General features: G+C 40.9%; 1 protein-coding gene across 2 annotated transcripts in view; it reads left to right on the top strand.

Annotated features, from left to right (window-relative positions):
• Positions 1-13,192: 13,192 nt before the first annotated feature.
• The window catches only part of LOC120858527 (importin-8-like), a 67,605-nt gene continuing 64,429 nt past the window's right edge, over positions 13,193-16,368 (top strand). The window contains exon 1 of one of the 2 annotated variants that reach the window (XM_040234633.1): positions 13,193-13,502. In XM_040234633.1, coding sequence (XP_040090567.1) covers positions 13,419-13,502 — 84 coding nt within the window. In that variant the 5' untranslated portion in view covers positions 13,193-13,418. The remainder of the gene's footprint in view (positions 13,503-16,368) is intronic. The other variant, XM_040234632.1, reaches the window with a different exon arrangement.

The raw sequence follows: 16,368 nt of genomic DNA, 5'->3' as shown, positions 1-16,368 counted from the left end.
GGTAGCCTATTCCTTCTCCAGTGGATCTTCCCAACCCAGGAATTGAACCGAGGTCTTCTGCATTGCAAGCGGATTCTTTACCAACTGAGCTATGAGGGAAGCCCCTGTATAGGAAAGCAGAAATATGATTAAATGATTGAGTGGAAAACTTGATGTTTAATAACAGTTGTTGATCAAGTTCAGCGAGGCCTTTCTCAGTCCTTTTTAGCCACAATTTCCTGCTGCATTAGGGTCTTCAGTTTAGTCTTTTATCCTGCACCCAATCAATGTTTATTTAAAACATTGTGAGTGACTTTATATTTTTTAAGATAAGTGTCCAACAAGAAGAAATTCATTACCTAGGATATCCCCTCATGAAACTTATGTTTTAGGAGAGTATTTTAAATGAAATACTATTTTTCTAAGTGTAAAGATAACTGGAAAATTAACAATTCTTAGACTTAAGGAATGAATGAACAAGACCTTTCATTCTGAAGCACTGTAACTTTTGAAGATATAGTTCTTGTGGAATCTTTTAGTAAAAATCCAGATGTCTTTATAGAAAGATGTACGCAAGCAGATTTTAGATGCCTTTCCAAGAGATGGTGGGGATCCATAGATATGCAAAAGCACATTTAGGGACCTTGTATAAGGAACTTACATTTTACTGAGAGGATCTTGTGGGTATGACAGGTGGAAGGGCATTCCATAAAGTTACAATATATCTCTGAATATATAGATTGTTACTTGTCTTACTGGAGATGGAGATAGGGGAGGTAGTTTTTCTACAGATTTTCTATAAATTTGCCTCGAGTTTTTTTTTTTTTTCACTTTAAATCTTTTAGTCTTTTGTTAAATGAATTTTCCCTTAAGAATTGTGAGCAACTGACTCCTATCTCCTCTATAAAGTTATTTAGAGAGTAAATGCAGGTATTTAAAGCAGGAAATATTTTTGAGAGGTTTGTTCACTTGCCTCCCATACCAAGTATCTTGTCAACCGTTCCATTTTTAAATTGAAACTTTCTAAGCTCCACTGGAGGCTCAGTGGTAAAGAATCTGCCTGCAATGTAGGAAACGTGGGTTCAATCCCTGGGTGGGAAGATACCCTCGAGAGGGGAATGGCTGCCCACTCCAGTGTTCTTGCCTGGAGAATTCGATGGACAAAGAAGCCTGCTGGGCTGCAGTCTAAGGGGTAGCAAAGAGCGACATGACTGAGTGACTGAGCATGCTTGTGCACATACACAAACTCTGTGATAGCTACAATTTTACAATGCTTTGACATTACATACTGTGTTTTTATACTTTAATCTTCCCTGTTTGCAAAGTTTTCTTTCTTATTGACTGATGTTCTATTGTGATCTGTGTGATGATACTTTATGTATTTTATAAGGTGAAATAATTTTTGGCATGTAGACTAAAGGTTTTTTCACATGCATTCCACTCTGCTCCCATGACAAACACTTTATTTTGATGAAAGATTTTTGAGTTGTTCCTCTAGGTCCTCCACTTGCTAATGTATCTCAGGGGTATTTTTAATTGTCACTTCAATGATTGGGTCAATACCTTTAATCCTCACTTTTCAGCTTTTGGCGAGTGTTGACAAACTGATAGGGACAGCTCACTTGCTACCACAGCAAGCTGCTGAATGCCAGATGATAAAATAGTTACCCATTTTCAATATCAGGAAGCCTTGGGCTCACTAATTGTAAGTTTTGTAAGCATTATTTTATTTCAAGGGCTTTATGCTTTGAAATAAGTGATTGATTTAGTCTTTCAAACAGCTGGCTTATCTGATTTGTACCTGACTCGGGCTACAAAGATGAATGCTCAGACATACCAGTAACAGTTTTATCCATTTCATCTGCTGAGAGCAAATCTCTGAGTTATTTCTCTGATTTCTATCACACTTCTGTTTTTCCTGATCTGTATCTGGACTAGCTATTTAATCTTCTCATCTTTTCTCTTGTTTCTAAGTTTCACTTCTGGAAGATTTCCTTGATTTTGTCTTCTGACATTTTTACAGAGTTTTAAATTTCTGGTATGTTAAATTTTTAAGTATACTTCTGTTATCTTGAATGTTCCTTACATGTGTAGTCTATTCGTTTTAAGATTGTATTATTGTCTAATTCTAAGGATAGTTTTTCTCTTTAAGTTTTCTTCCCTTTGTAGTCTGTTTCCTACACTTTCTGTTTGTCCTAATCTCTTATCTGGGGTATTATATTTGATGAGAATCTTGTGATTATTGGTTGAGTATTCGTATTTAAGAAGTGGTACCTAAAAGTGATTGGAAGCTTTGAATGCAGAGGTGGGGCTTCTTGACTTTTGAGTTCATAGTAGCATGATTTTTTTGGAGAGGACACCAGTGTGGAAGTAGGGAGGAGCTATCTAACACTGAAGCTGTAAAAGATGGATAAATTTGACATGTAGAATTTATTCCCCTTAAAGTTCTGTTAGGGAAAATAATGTCAAAAGACAAATGACCGCCTGCAGGGGGAGAAAATCAAGAAAAAGATGGCCAACAGAATTGAATGCTCAGTTCATAGGTGCTTTAAAAAAATCAGTAAGCATATGTAATGTTTTAAAGTGCATCTTTTGGCAAGCATGTGGGAAAACAGGCACTCATACTATTCAGTTCAGTTCAGTCACTCAGTCGTGTCCGACTCCTCGCGACTCCATGAATCTTGGCACACCAGGCCTCCCTGTCCATCACCAACTCCCAGAGTTCACTCAGACTCACGTCCATTGAGTCAGTGATGCCATCCAGCCATCTCATCCTGGGTCGTCCCCTTCTCCTCCTGCCCCCAATCCCTCCCAGCATCAAAGTCTTTTCCAATGAGTCAACTCTTTGCATGAGGTGGCCAAAGTACTGGAGTTTCAGCTTTAGCATCATTCCCTCCAAAGAAATCCCAGGGCTGATCTCCTTCAGAATGGACTGGTTGGATCTCCTTGCAGTCCAAGGGACTCTCAAGAGTCTTCTCCAACACCACAGTTCAAAAGCATCAATTTTCTGCGCTCAGCTTTCTTCACAGTCCAACTTTCACATCCATAGACGACCACTGGAAAAACCATAGCCTTGACTAGACGGACCTTTGTTGGCAAAGTAATGTCTCTGCTTTTGAATATGCTATCTAGGTTGGTCATAACTTTTCTTCCAAGGAGTAAGCGTCCTTTAATTTCATGGCTGCAGTCACCATCCGCAGTGATTTTGGAGCCCCCCAAAATAAAGTCTGACACTGTTTCCACTGTTTCCCCATCTATTTCCCATGAAGTGATGGGACCAGATGCCATGATCTTCGTTTTCTGAATGTTGAGCTTTAAGCCAACTTTATCACTCTCCACTTTCACTTTCATTAAGAGGCTTTTTAGTTCCTCTTCACTTTCTGCCATAAGGGTGGTGTCATCTGCACCTGAGGTGATTGATATTTCTCCCGGCAATCACACTGTAGATGATAATAAAATGAGTACTTTTTAGAAAGATAAAGTATATGCTTTATGATGCAGTAATTCCACTACTAGTAATTTACAAATAGTTTTGGAATTATGCTGAGATACAGCATTAATTATAACAGCAAAAACTGGAGAAACAACCTAGATGTCCATTCAGTAGGAATTGGTTAAGTCAGAAAAGACTATCCTGCAGTGTGTGCAATGTTATTTGCATAAAAATTTCTGAAAGAAAGTATATGTGGTTGAATTGTTTTTTCCCAGTAGTATGTACAAAATGTGATAGTGTTGGCTCTAAGGAAAAGGGGTTGGTTAGTAGGTATTTTTCATTCTGCATATTACTATAGAACTTTTTTTATTGGAGGCTAATTACTTTATTGTATTGGTTTTGCCATACATCAACATGAATCTGCCACGGTTGTACACGTGTTCCCAATCCTGAACCCCCCTCCCATCTCCCTCCCCATACCATCCCTCTGGGTCATCCCAGTGCACCAGCCCGAAGCATCCTGTATCCTGCATCGAACCTAGACTGGTGATTCATTTCTTATATGATATTATACATGTTTCAATGCCATTCTCCCAAATCATCCCACCCTCTCCCTCTCCCTATAGAACTTTAAATGTACATGTCACTTTTTTTGTTAAAAACTATAAAGATAAACTGTTAATTGCTATGGTATTTACCCTGTCTTGTGTTTGCTTGGATAGAGCTTGAGGGTCTGCTTTAATTATCATTAAGCCTGGGATAACACATGGAAGAGTTTGACTATAAAAACCTTTCACCTTTCACTAATATTTTTATTTCATTTCATGATTTATAGTACTCTCATTTGTGTAATCTCATTTGATCTTCATAGTGGTCCTGGTGAGGCAGATACTTTTTTAGGAGATAAGAAAATTGGGACAGTTGGAGATTGACTTTCTAAGGCCACTAGCAGAAGTGCCCCAGCCAGGCTTTGAGTCCAGGTACAATGGCGGCCCTTCCTATTGTTCGTGTTGCTCTTCTTTAGTTCACATGTGTGGTCTCCTCCACTATATTTTCCATTGCTTTTCTTTTTCTTTTCTTTTTGCACACAGTTATTTTAGAGGTACTACTCAGCTTTTACTAGGGCAGACTAAATACTGTGAACTGGATACACTGACCCTGGTTGAGGCTGTCATAAGTTATCATTTTTCATATGTCCTGAATTTGAACAGGATGACTATTTCCAATGCAAAATGTGGAAAGTCTGAGGAAATGAAGAAACAGAAGATTTTGAGGAAAAAAACTGATTTGAAAGTACAAATTTCATCTTCAGCCTTTGCTAATACCACTCTTTTAGTTTCTATGCCTCCCACCACTACTATCATTTTAGTTTCTTGGAGATGGAAATTTCTGGCTTCTGATCCAAAACTTCCTAACCCTCTATTACTTTAGCCTATAAATATTGATTTCTTATCAGTATTATCAGTATCAGCTTGGATGGCATCATCGACTCAATGGACATATCCAAACGCCAGGGGATGGTGAAGGACTGGGAAGCCTGGCGTGTTGTCCAGGAGTAGCAGAGTCAGACGTGACTAAGTGATTAAAAACCAACAATAGATTTTTATGTTTTAAAAAATTTTGTTTAAAAAAAATTCTTCTTTAACTGAGAGGTCTGTCAGATTCTTCTAAGAAACTCTGCTCAGGGCTTTTGGTTATATGTGACAGTTCAAAGGAGAGTACCATGCCACTGACTTTATTATACTAACAATACTGAAGATCTTACATTTATGAGACGTATGTATGTACTACTGCCTGTATTTCAGGTGCTATGATGTAGAGTTCAGCCAATAGAGACTCTTGAAGTAGAGGCATTTAGTCAAAAAATTTATCATACTCACAGATCATTTGAATGATTTAAGATTATTTAAGGGATCATGTAACTTACAGATAGAGATTTTTGTGCATTGGGTTTTAACTCCCATTTTTGTCTTCACCATATGGACGAGATTCAATCCTGCTAACATAGACTTGCTGCTAATATAGCAGATGAGCTGCTGCCAACAGATGGGTAGGACAGCTGTATGATATCCCATTTAGATGACTGAAATGTTAAATCTTAAAAAAAGGCCACAGTGGTAGTGCTTGGAGTGAAAATTGCTTTCTATAACTCAAGCTGTAATCATGCCAGTTATCCTCTATAGCTCTATTTCTAGGATGATGTCATCTACTTCTACACAGATGACTCATGGTTCTCTTTACTCCTTCCTGTAACCACCTTCCTCCCCCCACCCCCCGCCCCCGCCATAACTTCCTCTTTCTCACCCAGCTATTCTGTGCGAGCCAGATGTCAATTTCCAGATGTCACTGGAAATCTCTGCCTGTATAACCCATAAGAACCTCTAATTCAACATGTCCAGAGACAAATTCATCTTTCCTCCAAAATATAGTACTCTTCCCATTTTCCCAAAGGTCATCAAATCTTGATGCTCTATAATCATTTTTTACTTCCTTTTTGTCACTTTGTGGATCTAATCAGTCTCAAATTTCTGTTGCTTCAATGAAGTCACAAATTTCTGTTGTTTCTGTGAAATGTCTCGTGTCTGTCCTATCTTCTTTATTCTTACTGTGTATTTCCTGTTTCAGACGGCTTCTCTCTCAAACATTCACTCATTTATTAATTCAACCAATATTTACTAATTGCTTATTATGTGTCAGGCATAGTATGGGACTATGTCTCATTTATCAAAGGTTGAATAAGGTCTCTCCTCTCCTTAATAGAATACAATGATAATAATACCGAGCATTAGCATGGGCAATGTATTTACCTCATTCAGTCTTCACAATAGCTTTTGGAAACAGATGAGCAAACAGGCCCAGAAAGGTGAGGCAATATGCAAACTACAGTGAGAGAATACAGCTCACTCAAACTCTATCTTAAGGTGAATGTGTTAATTTATACAGATATGCTCTCATATTGTACATGGTAGTAAAAAAGAGGGAACTTGTAAACAACAAACGATTTATAAGCTAAAGATAGAGTTTAGGGAAAGCTACTTTAAAACTCTTGTAAAGAAATAGGTGTTTGTGGGTTTTTTTTTGTGTGTCTTTTATTTTTGTTGTCTCAGAATTTGACAGCATTATTTTTTAGTAACTTGTCTTCACTGCGTCTTTTCAAAGCATACCCAGTTTTCATGGGAACATCATCTCTTTCTTTAATGACATATTTTGTAACTTAAAATTATTTTGAGATAATTGTAGATTCTCATGTAGTTGTAAGAAATAATACAGATGGATCCTATGTACCCTTTATTCAGTTTCCTTAAAAAGTAACGTGTTGCAAAACTGTGATGCAGTATCACAACTAGGATAATGAGGTTGATGCAGTTAAGACACAGATTATTTCCATTTGCACAACAATCCCTCTTATTGCCCTTCCATAACATACACTTCTCTCTTGTAGCCATCCCCACTTGAATCCGTCAGAAGCCCCAATCTGTTCTTAATTATTTTATGAATGTCTGTGTGCACTAGGAGAAAGGAGCAGTGACCCCACAAGAGACTGACCCAGACTTGCCTGTGAGTGTCCAGGCGTCTCCTGCAGAGTCATGGGTCGGCAGTGCCCTGCTGCAGGGTTGGAGGCACTGAGTGCAGCAAGTGCCTGCATGGGACCTTTTGAAGGAGATCACCATTTTCTTCATTACCTCCACCATAGTTTGGTCTTAGGTCAAACAATAGGGAGGGAACACAGCCCTGCCGATCAAAGAAAATTGGATTAAAGATTTACTGAGCACGCCCCTCCCCCCAGCATCAGAACAAGACCCAGTTTCCCCCACAGACAGTCTCTTGTCCATAAGGCCCTTATCCTTATGAGGACAGACAGAATGAAAACCACAATCACAGAAAACTAATCAAACTGATCACATGGACCATAGCCTTGTCTTAATGAAACTAGGAGCCATGCTGTGTAGGGCCATCCAAGACGTATGGATCATGGTGGAGACATCTGACAAAATGTGGTCCATTGGAGGATGGAATGGCAACCCACTTCAGTATTCTTGCCTTGAGAACCTCATGAACAGTATGAAAAGGCAAAAAGATACAAAACTGAAAGATGAACTCCCCAGGTCAGTAGGTGCCCAATATGCTTCTAGAGAAGAGTAGAGAAATAACTCCAAAACCAATGAAGAGACAGAGCCAAAGCAAAAACAATGCCCAGTTGTTGATGTGAGTGGTGATGGAAGTAAAGTCTGATGTTATAAAGAACATTGCATAGGAATCTGGAATGTTAGGTCCATGAATCAAGGTAAATGGAAGTGGTCAAATAGGAGATAGAAAGAGTGAACATTGACATTTTAGGAATCAGTGAACTAAAATGACTGGAATGGGTGAATTTAACTCAGATGACCATGATATCTACTACTGTGGGCAAGAATCCCTTGGAAGAAATGGAGTAGTGCTCATAATCAACAGAAGAGTCTGAAATGCAGTTCTTGGGTGCAATCTCAAAAACTACAGAATGATCTCTGTCTGTTTGCAAGGCAAACCATTCAATATCACAGTAATCCAAGTCTATGCCCAACCAGTAATGCTGAAGAAGCTGAAGTTGAATGGTTCTATAGAGACCTACAGGACCTTCTAGAACTAACACCCAAAAAAGATGTCCTTTTCATCACAGGGGACTAGAATGCAAAAGTAGGAAGTCAAGAGATACCTGGAGTAACAGGCAAATTTGGCCTTGGAGTACAAAATGAACAAGTCAAAGGCTAATAGACTTTTGCCAAGAGAATGCACTGGTGATAGCAAACACCCTCTTCCAACAACACAAGAGAAGACTCTACACATGGACATCACTAGATGGTCAATACTGAAATCAGATTGATTATATTCTTTGCAGCCAAAGATGGAGAAGCTCTATACAGTCAGCAAAAACAAGATCAGGAGCTGACTGTGGCTCAGATCATGAACTCCTTATTGCCAAATTCAGACTTAAATTGAAGAAAGTAGGGAAAACCAGTAGAGCACTCAGGTATGACCTAAATCATATCCCTTATGATTATACAGTGGAAGTGGCAAATAAATTCAAGGGATTAGATGTGATAGTGTCTGAAGAACTATGGACTGGGGTTCGTTACATGTATGGGCAGCAATCAAGACAATCCCCAAGAAAAAGAAATTCAAATAGGCAAAATGGTTGTCTGAGGAGGCCTTACAAATAGTTGAGAAAAGAAGAGAAGCTAAGGGCAAAGGAGAAAAGAAAGATATACCTATTTGAATGCAGAGTTCCAAAGAACAGTAAGGAGAGATAAAAAAGCCTTCCTTAGTGATCAGTGCAAAGAAATAGAAGAAAACAATAGAAAAGGAAAGACTAAAGATCTCTTCAAGAAAATTAGAGATAACAAAGCAGCATTTCATGCAAAGATGGGCACAATAAAGAACAGAAATGGTATGGACCTAATAGAAACAAGATATTAAGAAGACATGGCAAGAATAGACAGAAGAAATATACAAAAAAGATCTTCATGATCCAGATCACCACGATGGCGTGATCACCCACTTAGAGCCACAGATACTGGAATGTGATGTCAAGTAGGCTGTAGGAAGCATTACTACGAACAAAGCTAGTGGAGGTGATGGAATTCCAGTTGAGCTATTTCAAATCCTAATAGATGATGCTGTGAAAGTGTTGCACTCAATGTGTCAGCAAATTTGGAAAACTCAGCAATGGCCACAGGTGTGGAAAAGGTCAGTTTTCATTCCAATCCCAAAGAAAAGCAATGCCAAAGAATACTCAAACTACCGCACAATTGCACTCATCTCATATGCTAGCAAAGAAATGCTCAAAATTCTCCAAGACAGGCTTCAACGGTACTTGACTCATGAACTTCCAGATGTTCAAGCTGGATTTAGAAAAGACAGAGGAACCAGAGATCAAATTGTCAGCATCCGTTGGATCTTTGAAAGAGCAGGAGAGTTCCAGAAAAACATCCACTTCTGCTTTATTGACTATGCCAAAGCTTTTGACTGTGTAGATCATGACAAACTGTGGAAAATTCTGAAAGAGATGGGAATACCAGACCACCTGACCTGCCTCCTGAGAAATCTGTACATAGGTCAAGAAGCAATAGTTAGAACTGGATGTGGAACAACAGACTGGTTCCAAATATGGAAAGGAGTATGTCAAGGCTGTATATTGTCACCCTGCTTATTTAACTTCTGTGCAGAGTACATCATGTGAAATGCCAGGCTGGAGGAAGCACATGCTGGAATTAAGATTGCTGGGAGAAATACCAATAACCTCAGATATGCAGAGAACACCACCCTTATGGCAGAAAGGGAAGAAGAACTAAAGAGCCTTTTGATGATAGTGAAAGAGGAGAGTGAAAAAGTTGGCTTAAAACTCAACATTCAGAAAATGAAGATCATGGCATCTGGTCCCATCACTTCATGGCAAATAATGGAAACAGTGAGAGATTTTATTTTCTTGGGCTCCAAAATCACGGCAGATGGTGACTGCAGCCATGAAATTAAAAGATGCTTGCTCCTTGGAAGAAAAGCTATGACCAACCTAGAGAGCATATTAAAAAGCAGAGACGTTACTTTGCCAGCCAAAGTCCATCTAGTCAAAGCTATGGTTTTTCCAGTCATCATATATGGATGTGAGAGTTGGAGTATAAAGAACACTGAGCACTAAAGAATTGATGCTTTTGAACTGTAGTGTTGGAGAAGACTCTTGAGGTTCCCTTGGATTGCAAAGAGATCCAACTAGTCCATCCTAAAGGAGATCAGTCCTGGGTGTTCATTGTAAGGACTCATGCTAAAGCTGAAACTCCACTACTTGGGTCACCTGCTGTGAAGAACTGACTCATTTGTAAAGACCCTGAAGCTGGGAAAGATTGAAGGCAGGAGGAGAAGGGGATGACAGAGGATGAGATGATTGGATGCATCACCAACTCGATGGACATGAGTTTGAGCAAGCTCCGGGAGTTGGTGATAGTAAAGCCTGACGTGCTGTAGTCCATGGGGTCCCAAGGAGTCGGGCACTACTGAAGGACTAAACTGAATTGAACTGGTATTTAAAAAATATATAAATATCAAATAGTATGTAACCTTTTGGGATTGGCTTTTTGTCACTTGGCATAATTCTGATCTAGGATCCATCGAGTATGTTGTTGCCTGTATTGTTCCTTTCTACTGCTCAGTAGAATTCCATGGTATAAATGTGCCAGATTGTTTAACCACTGTTTTCCAGAGAGGCTGTACCATTTTAAACTCCAGCCAATAATATATTAGTGATCCAGTTTCTCTGTATCCTCAGTAGCATTTAGTTGTGTTATACAAAGATACCGTATATATATATGTATATATGTGTGTATATATGTGTGTGTGTATATATATATATATATAATATATATATACAGTAGAGTGTTGGATACCAGTGAGGTTTTAAGATGAGAACTAAAACTGTCTCTTGCATATATCAAGTGCACATACCTTAGTAACTAAGGGATTAGTGTTCATTTTTTGTTGGCAGTTTTAGTGGTAGAAATGAAGGCAGAAGCCTTGGAATAACTGATTGAAGCAAAGTAAGGAAGCAGAGACGAGGAATGAATACCATTCTTTGGAAAAGGATGAACAACAGAGTATTACTGCAAAAAGACTATTTTTAACTGGGGGAAATATTTTTAGGCTGAGGTTGAATCAGTGGAGAGAAACAGGTTGAAAATAGAGGGAAAATGTTTCACAAATTGTCAACCATAAGTGTAATAATACTCAATTCATTTTAATGAAAAATACAGAGATTTGTGGAGCAAGGTCCCAGGGGAATGGGAGATTAGGTTCAGACTGGAGGCAAGGAGGTGTAAAGCAGGGTAAAGTGAAAGTGAAGTTGCTCAGTCATCTCTGACTGCGATCCCATGGACTGTACCCTGCCAGGCTCCTCCGTCCATGGCATTTTCCAGGCAAGAATACTGGAGTGGGTTGCCATTTCCTTCTCCAGGGGACCTTCCCCATCCAGGGACTGAACCTGGGTCTCCTGCACTGCAGGCAGACTCTTAACTGTTTTAGCTACCAGGGAAGCCTGGTAAACAGGCTTAAAGCAGAGTAAACAGATTAATTTTTGTTTCAGTGATTAAGCCTGCTGATTTTGTTCATCTTTGCAGGACTCTGTGGAAAGAGAGGGAATTTGAGAAGAGTCTTGAGGGTTGGAACAGTTGCTGAAGTGATGCTGAGCAAAGGAAAGGAACAGGATTTTGGGGCCTAAGGAAAGAACACACATTTGTAACGGTATCAGTTTTCACATTGGGTCAAGGGTAGACTTGAGAAAGGACTGAAAAGTGATTGAGTTGGAAAATAGGTGTAAAGTAATTAAGGGAGACAGAGACGGAAGACAAGGTCTTAAACTGAAAAGAAGATATTGGAGTTAAGATTCCGGAGGTCAAGGAGTTTTAGATTCATGAAGTCCAAGAAAGTAGGATAAGGAAATAGTGTGAAGATGAAAGGCACCATGTTTCATAAAACCTTGAGTTAGTAAGGAGTTTGTATTTTATCTTGATAATTGATGAGAAATCATCAAGGAAGGAACATGACAGTATTAATCTGTAAGAAACACTACTCTATGGAAATTCAGAGAATGGGCAAAACTGGAAGCAACCAGAGACATATTAGGCACTTTTGCACCTAGCTGAAGGACGTGATCCCATTTACAGCCCCTGTAGAGGGGAGAGTGATCAGGCTGCTAAGTTTTCTACCACAAAATTTCTACCTTCTTGATTGAACCCAGTTAACTGAACCATTGTTTCAATTATCTGCTCTGGGAAAGATCACACCTCTTCACATGTATTTTGCCCACAATCTTTACAAGTGTAATTAAACTTTTTCAGAGTAACCTCAGGGACAACTAGCTCCTTAATATTTTTATGCCATTGAAATTTAGGGGCCGGATATGGCCACAATGGGTGGAGACAGCATGCCCTTTCTTGCCTTTCACTACTTTTCTGAGACGATTTGGAAATTTTTCAGAAACTTTAGGCCTATAGTTTCTCTGATCTGGAACAGTTACTTTATATATTTTTGTTTATATTTGTCTCTTCTATCACACTGTGAGTTCCTTCTTAGTAACCTGCATTGAATTAATTTTGTTATAATGTGGTACCTAAGTATCTCGGTACTCTAGCTGAAAAATACATGTTTAAAAAACATTCAGGATATGAGTGAGTAACTGAATGAACGAACGATGGCTCCCACAGAGACAGCTTTGCGCTAGTGGTAAAGCACCCGCCTGCCAATATAGGAGACACAGATGAGGGGTCAATCCCTGGGAAGGGAAGATTCCCTTGGAGGAGGGCGTGGCAACCCACGCCAGTATTCTTGCCTGGAGAAAACCAATGGACAGAGGAGCCTTGTGGGTACAGTCCATAGGGTCGCACAGAGTCGGACACGACTGAAGCGACTTAGCACGCACGCAGATCATCTCAGTTGTAATACCCAAAGAATTTTCAGACTAATAAAAAGTGCCATTCCACCCATATATGCTTAATTTGGAAGCAACTGTAAAGAGACACCTTGCGAGCTTGATTCTCCCAAAGGAAAAGGGCAGGAAGTTCTTTTCCGTAGGGCAGCACGACGACCGCCTGTTGGAGCTAGTGAGCAGGTTTCCCTTCTGGAAAGAAGCCGAGACCACTTTCCGTACAGCAGCATGGTGGCCGCTAGAGGGAGCGGCCATAGCAGCATGCCCGGGGGAAGAGGCCGCCGTAAAGGAGGCGCCGTTTCCTCTTCTTACTTCTCCCGCCTCCCACCGGTGTCGTAAAAGGGTGAATGGAGAGCGAGTTGTGGGGGGTAGAAAGGGAGGACAAGGGGCGCGGAGTCAGAGTGGCGCAGCAAGTGGCTGCAGGTGGCGACGGTGGCGGGGGGTGAGGAGTGAGGTAGTTCAGGGGTCGCGGAGGAGGAAGCTGAGAGGGTCAAAAGAATAACTAAAGCGGCAGTCTGGCCTACTGGTCCGGGGGCCGCGGAGCCCCCACCTGGGGAGATGGACCTCAACCGGATCATCCAGGCGCTGAAGGGCACCATCGACCCGAAGCTGCGGATTGCGGCCGAGAATGAACTCAACCAGGTGAGGAGCGGGCCCTCCGCCGCCTCGCCGGGCTCTCCCTCTTCAGCGCCCCTGATCTCCACCCCCACCCGGGCCCCGACCCGGGACCCCGGACCGCGGACCTCAACGTGTCTCTCGGCCGGTTCCGTCCCCGCCCCCGCCCCCGGGTCCGGTGGTACCGTACTCCCCGGATCTTTTCTCAACGGCTCACGCACCTGTTGGCCGCCTTTGCATCTTTTCTGTCGTTTTTCTTCCCGGTGCATTTTGTTCGGCTCGCCTGGTCCGCAGAAAGAAGCTTTAGCAAGCTTTGCTAGTGTTTTCGGGACGTGATTTCTTTTCCTTAAGTACGCCGAGTTGGTGGGAAAATTGACTTAAAATGCAAATCTGATTTCTTTTTTTCTGCAGACCCAGACCTTTTTAGGTGTTGCTGTAGGAAACTCTGTCCATTCGCCTGCTTCTGTGGGGTTTGGCAGGACCGATTACACTGAGTGGCAGAGTTTGTTGGAGCGCTGGGGAAATGCTGCCGGAAGAGTGCTTTGGGAAGAATAGGCAGTTTTTATGGTGGTAGTGCTTTGCGAAAGCCACGCCGAATAGTAAGAGTTGGTAGAGGTTTTTTAAAAAACGGTAAAATGTGTGAGACTTTCTTTTATCCCCTTTCCTTTATTCTTGCCAACTAGCTTTGACCTTGTTCCAGAGATGTCACCGACATTGGCAGATTTAATGATCCCAAACTCTAGATTGTATTTTCTTCCTCACCTGTAAGAATGAATCATAAACTGATCACTACAAAGTATGAATTAAGGTCTGCCCCTAGGATAGAGTGACAGGTTTGAGGTTGCAGTAATCCTTAAAATGTAAAGGAATATACCTGAATTAGTGGTTCTCAAAGTGCTGCCCAGAATGGGCAACGTCAACATCGTTTGGGAACTTGATGGAAATGCAAATTATGGGGCTTCACTCTAGACTTAAGGAGTTAGAACTTCTGGGGATGGGGCCCAGTTGTGTTTTAATTAACTAGCTAGGTGATTCTGTGCTTCCTAAAGTGTGAGAATGACTGTCTTAAGTAAATGTCCATGGATGGAATTGACTTTGAAGTGCAGATATCTCTTGTGAATCTTTGAAAGGGATTGTTTTAATGGGAAATCTGGGTGGAGTTAAGTGTGAATCCAGGATGAGAGAGTGAAAATAACTGACTCTGGAGAGAAGGTTGAGTTCAACTGACGCCTAAAGGGAGTGTATTAGTGCTTCAAAGAGAAAAGGACTCTCTCTCAGAATAGGGGAAAGTTAAGGTCAGTACCTGTCTCAGGCTTTGCAGAGTAAAAGTACTGCGTGTTGCTTAGTTGGAAGAGTAGTAATCCAGGCGTTGGTTAGGAGGAACAAAGCAAGAGCTGAACTTGCATTCTGCTAGTATGAACAGGGGAGTTGGCCTGTTGATGACCCCCTTCTCTTCACAATGTGGCCAGATGTTATTTTGATAGTGTGGACAGGGATCGTATCTTTTCTCTCTTGTTGTACTGCTCTGCCTCTGTTAGCCTATGCTTGTGTTGTTTCTGAGTCATCAGTATGTTAAGTGCAGCTGACTTTATAGAAGTGGAAAGGGAAGGTGGAAAACCTGCACACCTGGGAGAGATATTTAGGACCCCATCCCCTTTTCTTCGTGGCGTGTGCATGCTTAGTTGGCTCAGTCCTGTCCAACTCTTTGCCACCCAATGGACTGTAACCCACCAGGCTCCTCTGTCCATGGGATTCTCCAGGCAAGAATACTGGAATGGGTTGCCATGCCCTCCTCCAGGGGATCTTCCCAGGGATCAAAACAGTGTCTCTTAGGTCTCCTGCATTGGCAGGTCGGTTCTTCACCACTAGTGCCGCCTGGGAAGCCCCTTTGTTCCTGATATTTCAATCCAAATCCATACCAACCTAACTCTGCCCTGCCTCATATCCACCCAACTCATTACAGACAACAACTACGTCTGCAACTTCTAAAAGTAGGTTATTGCTGTGTCACTCATTTAGCATTTATATTTAGTATAATATAATGCTTTGGATTGTAATATGCTCTAAGTATTCTTTTGAATTGTAAGTAGAAGACCAAAGTATAATGTCACATAACCTTCTAATAAATATGGTTTTAATGTCGCGTTTTGTATGCTTTATCCTTTACCACCACTGTAACATCCTTCTTTGTTGGATAAACCAGTGGGTAACCTACCACAGGGATTAGGGTCCCTCATTTATTTTAGTGACTGAACAACAAGCGTAATTTTTGAATTATCTTGTAATTGTTGTTCCTTTCATTCTCTATAAACTGCAGAATCTTAAATTTTTGTATATGAAGTAAATTCTTTATCTATAATTGAAACCACTGAGTTGTGTCTGACTCTTTGTGACCCCAAGGACTGCAGCATGCCAGGCTTCCTGTCCTTCACTGTTTCCCAGAGTTGCCCAAATTCATGTCCATTGAGTCAGTGATACCGTCTGACCATCTCATCCTCTGCCACCCTCTTCTCCTTTTACCTTCTTCAGTCTTTTCCAGTGGGTCTCTTGAGGCTCTTCTCATCAGGTGGCCAAAGTATTGGAGCTTCAGCTTCAGTCCTTCCAATGAATATGAAGAGTCAATATTTTAAAGATGTCAATTTTCTCCATTTTTTTGGTTAAACATTTTATCTCAGTGAATGTTATCATAAATAATAGGAAAGGTGATAAATTTAAAAAAAGGAGTAGTGTGCATAAACCTAGTGGTGCACCGAAAGGGATGCCACCATAGATCCAGGTTCTAGGGAGGAAGTAAGCAGAACAGACTCCTTGTGACATCGTCTGGCTTAGTCTCACTGAGAATTTATGAGTCTTTTCTGGGAATGTCAGCAGGCATGGCCAAGCGTAAGCTCTG

This window comes from Oryx dammah, unplaced genomic scaffold, assembly GCF_014754425.2.
Source record: "Oryx dammah isolate SB20612 unplaced genomic scaffold, SCBI_Odam_1.1 HiC_scaffold_29, whole genome shotgun sequence".
NCBI classification, from domain to species: Eukaryota; Metazoa; Chordata; class Mammalia; order Artiodactyla; family Bovidae; genus Oryx; species Oryx dammah.
This window is presented reverse-complemented; position numbering and strand designations above follow the sequence as displayed.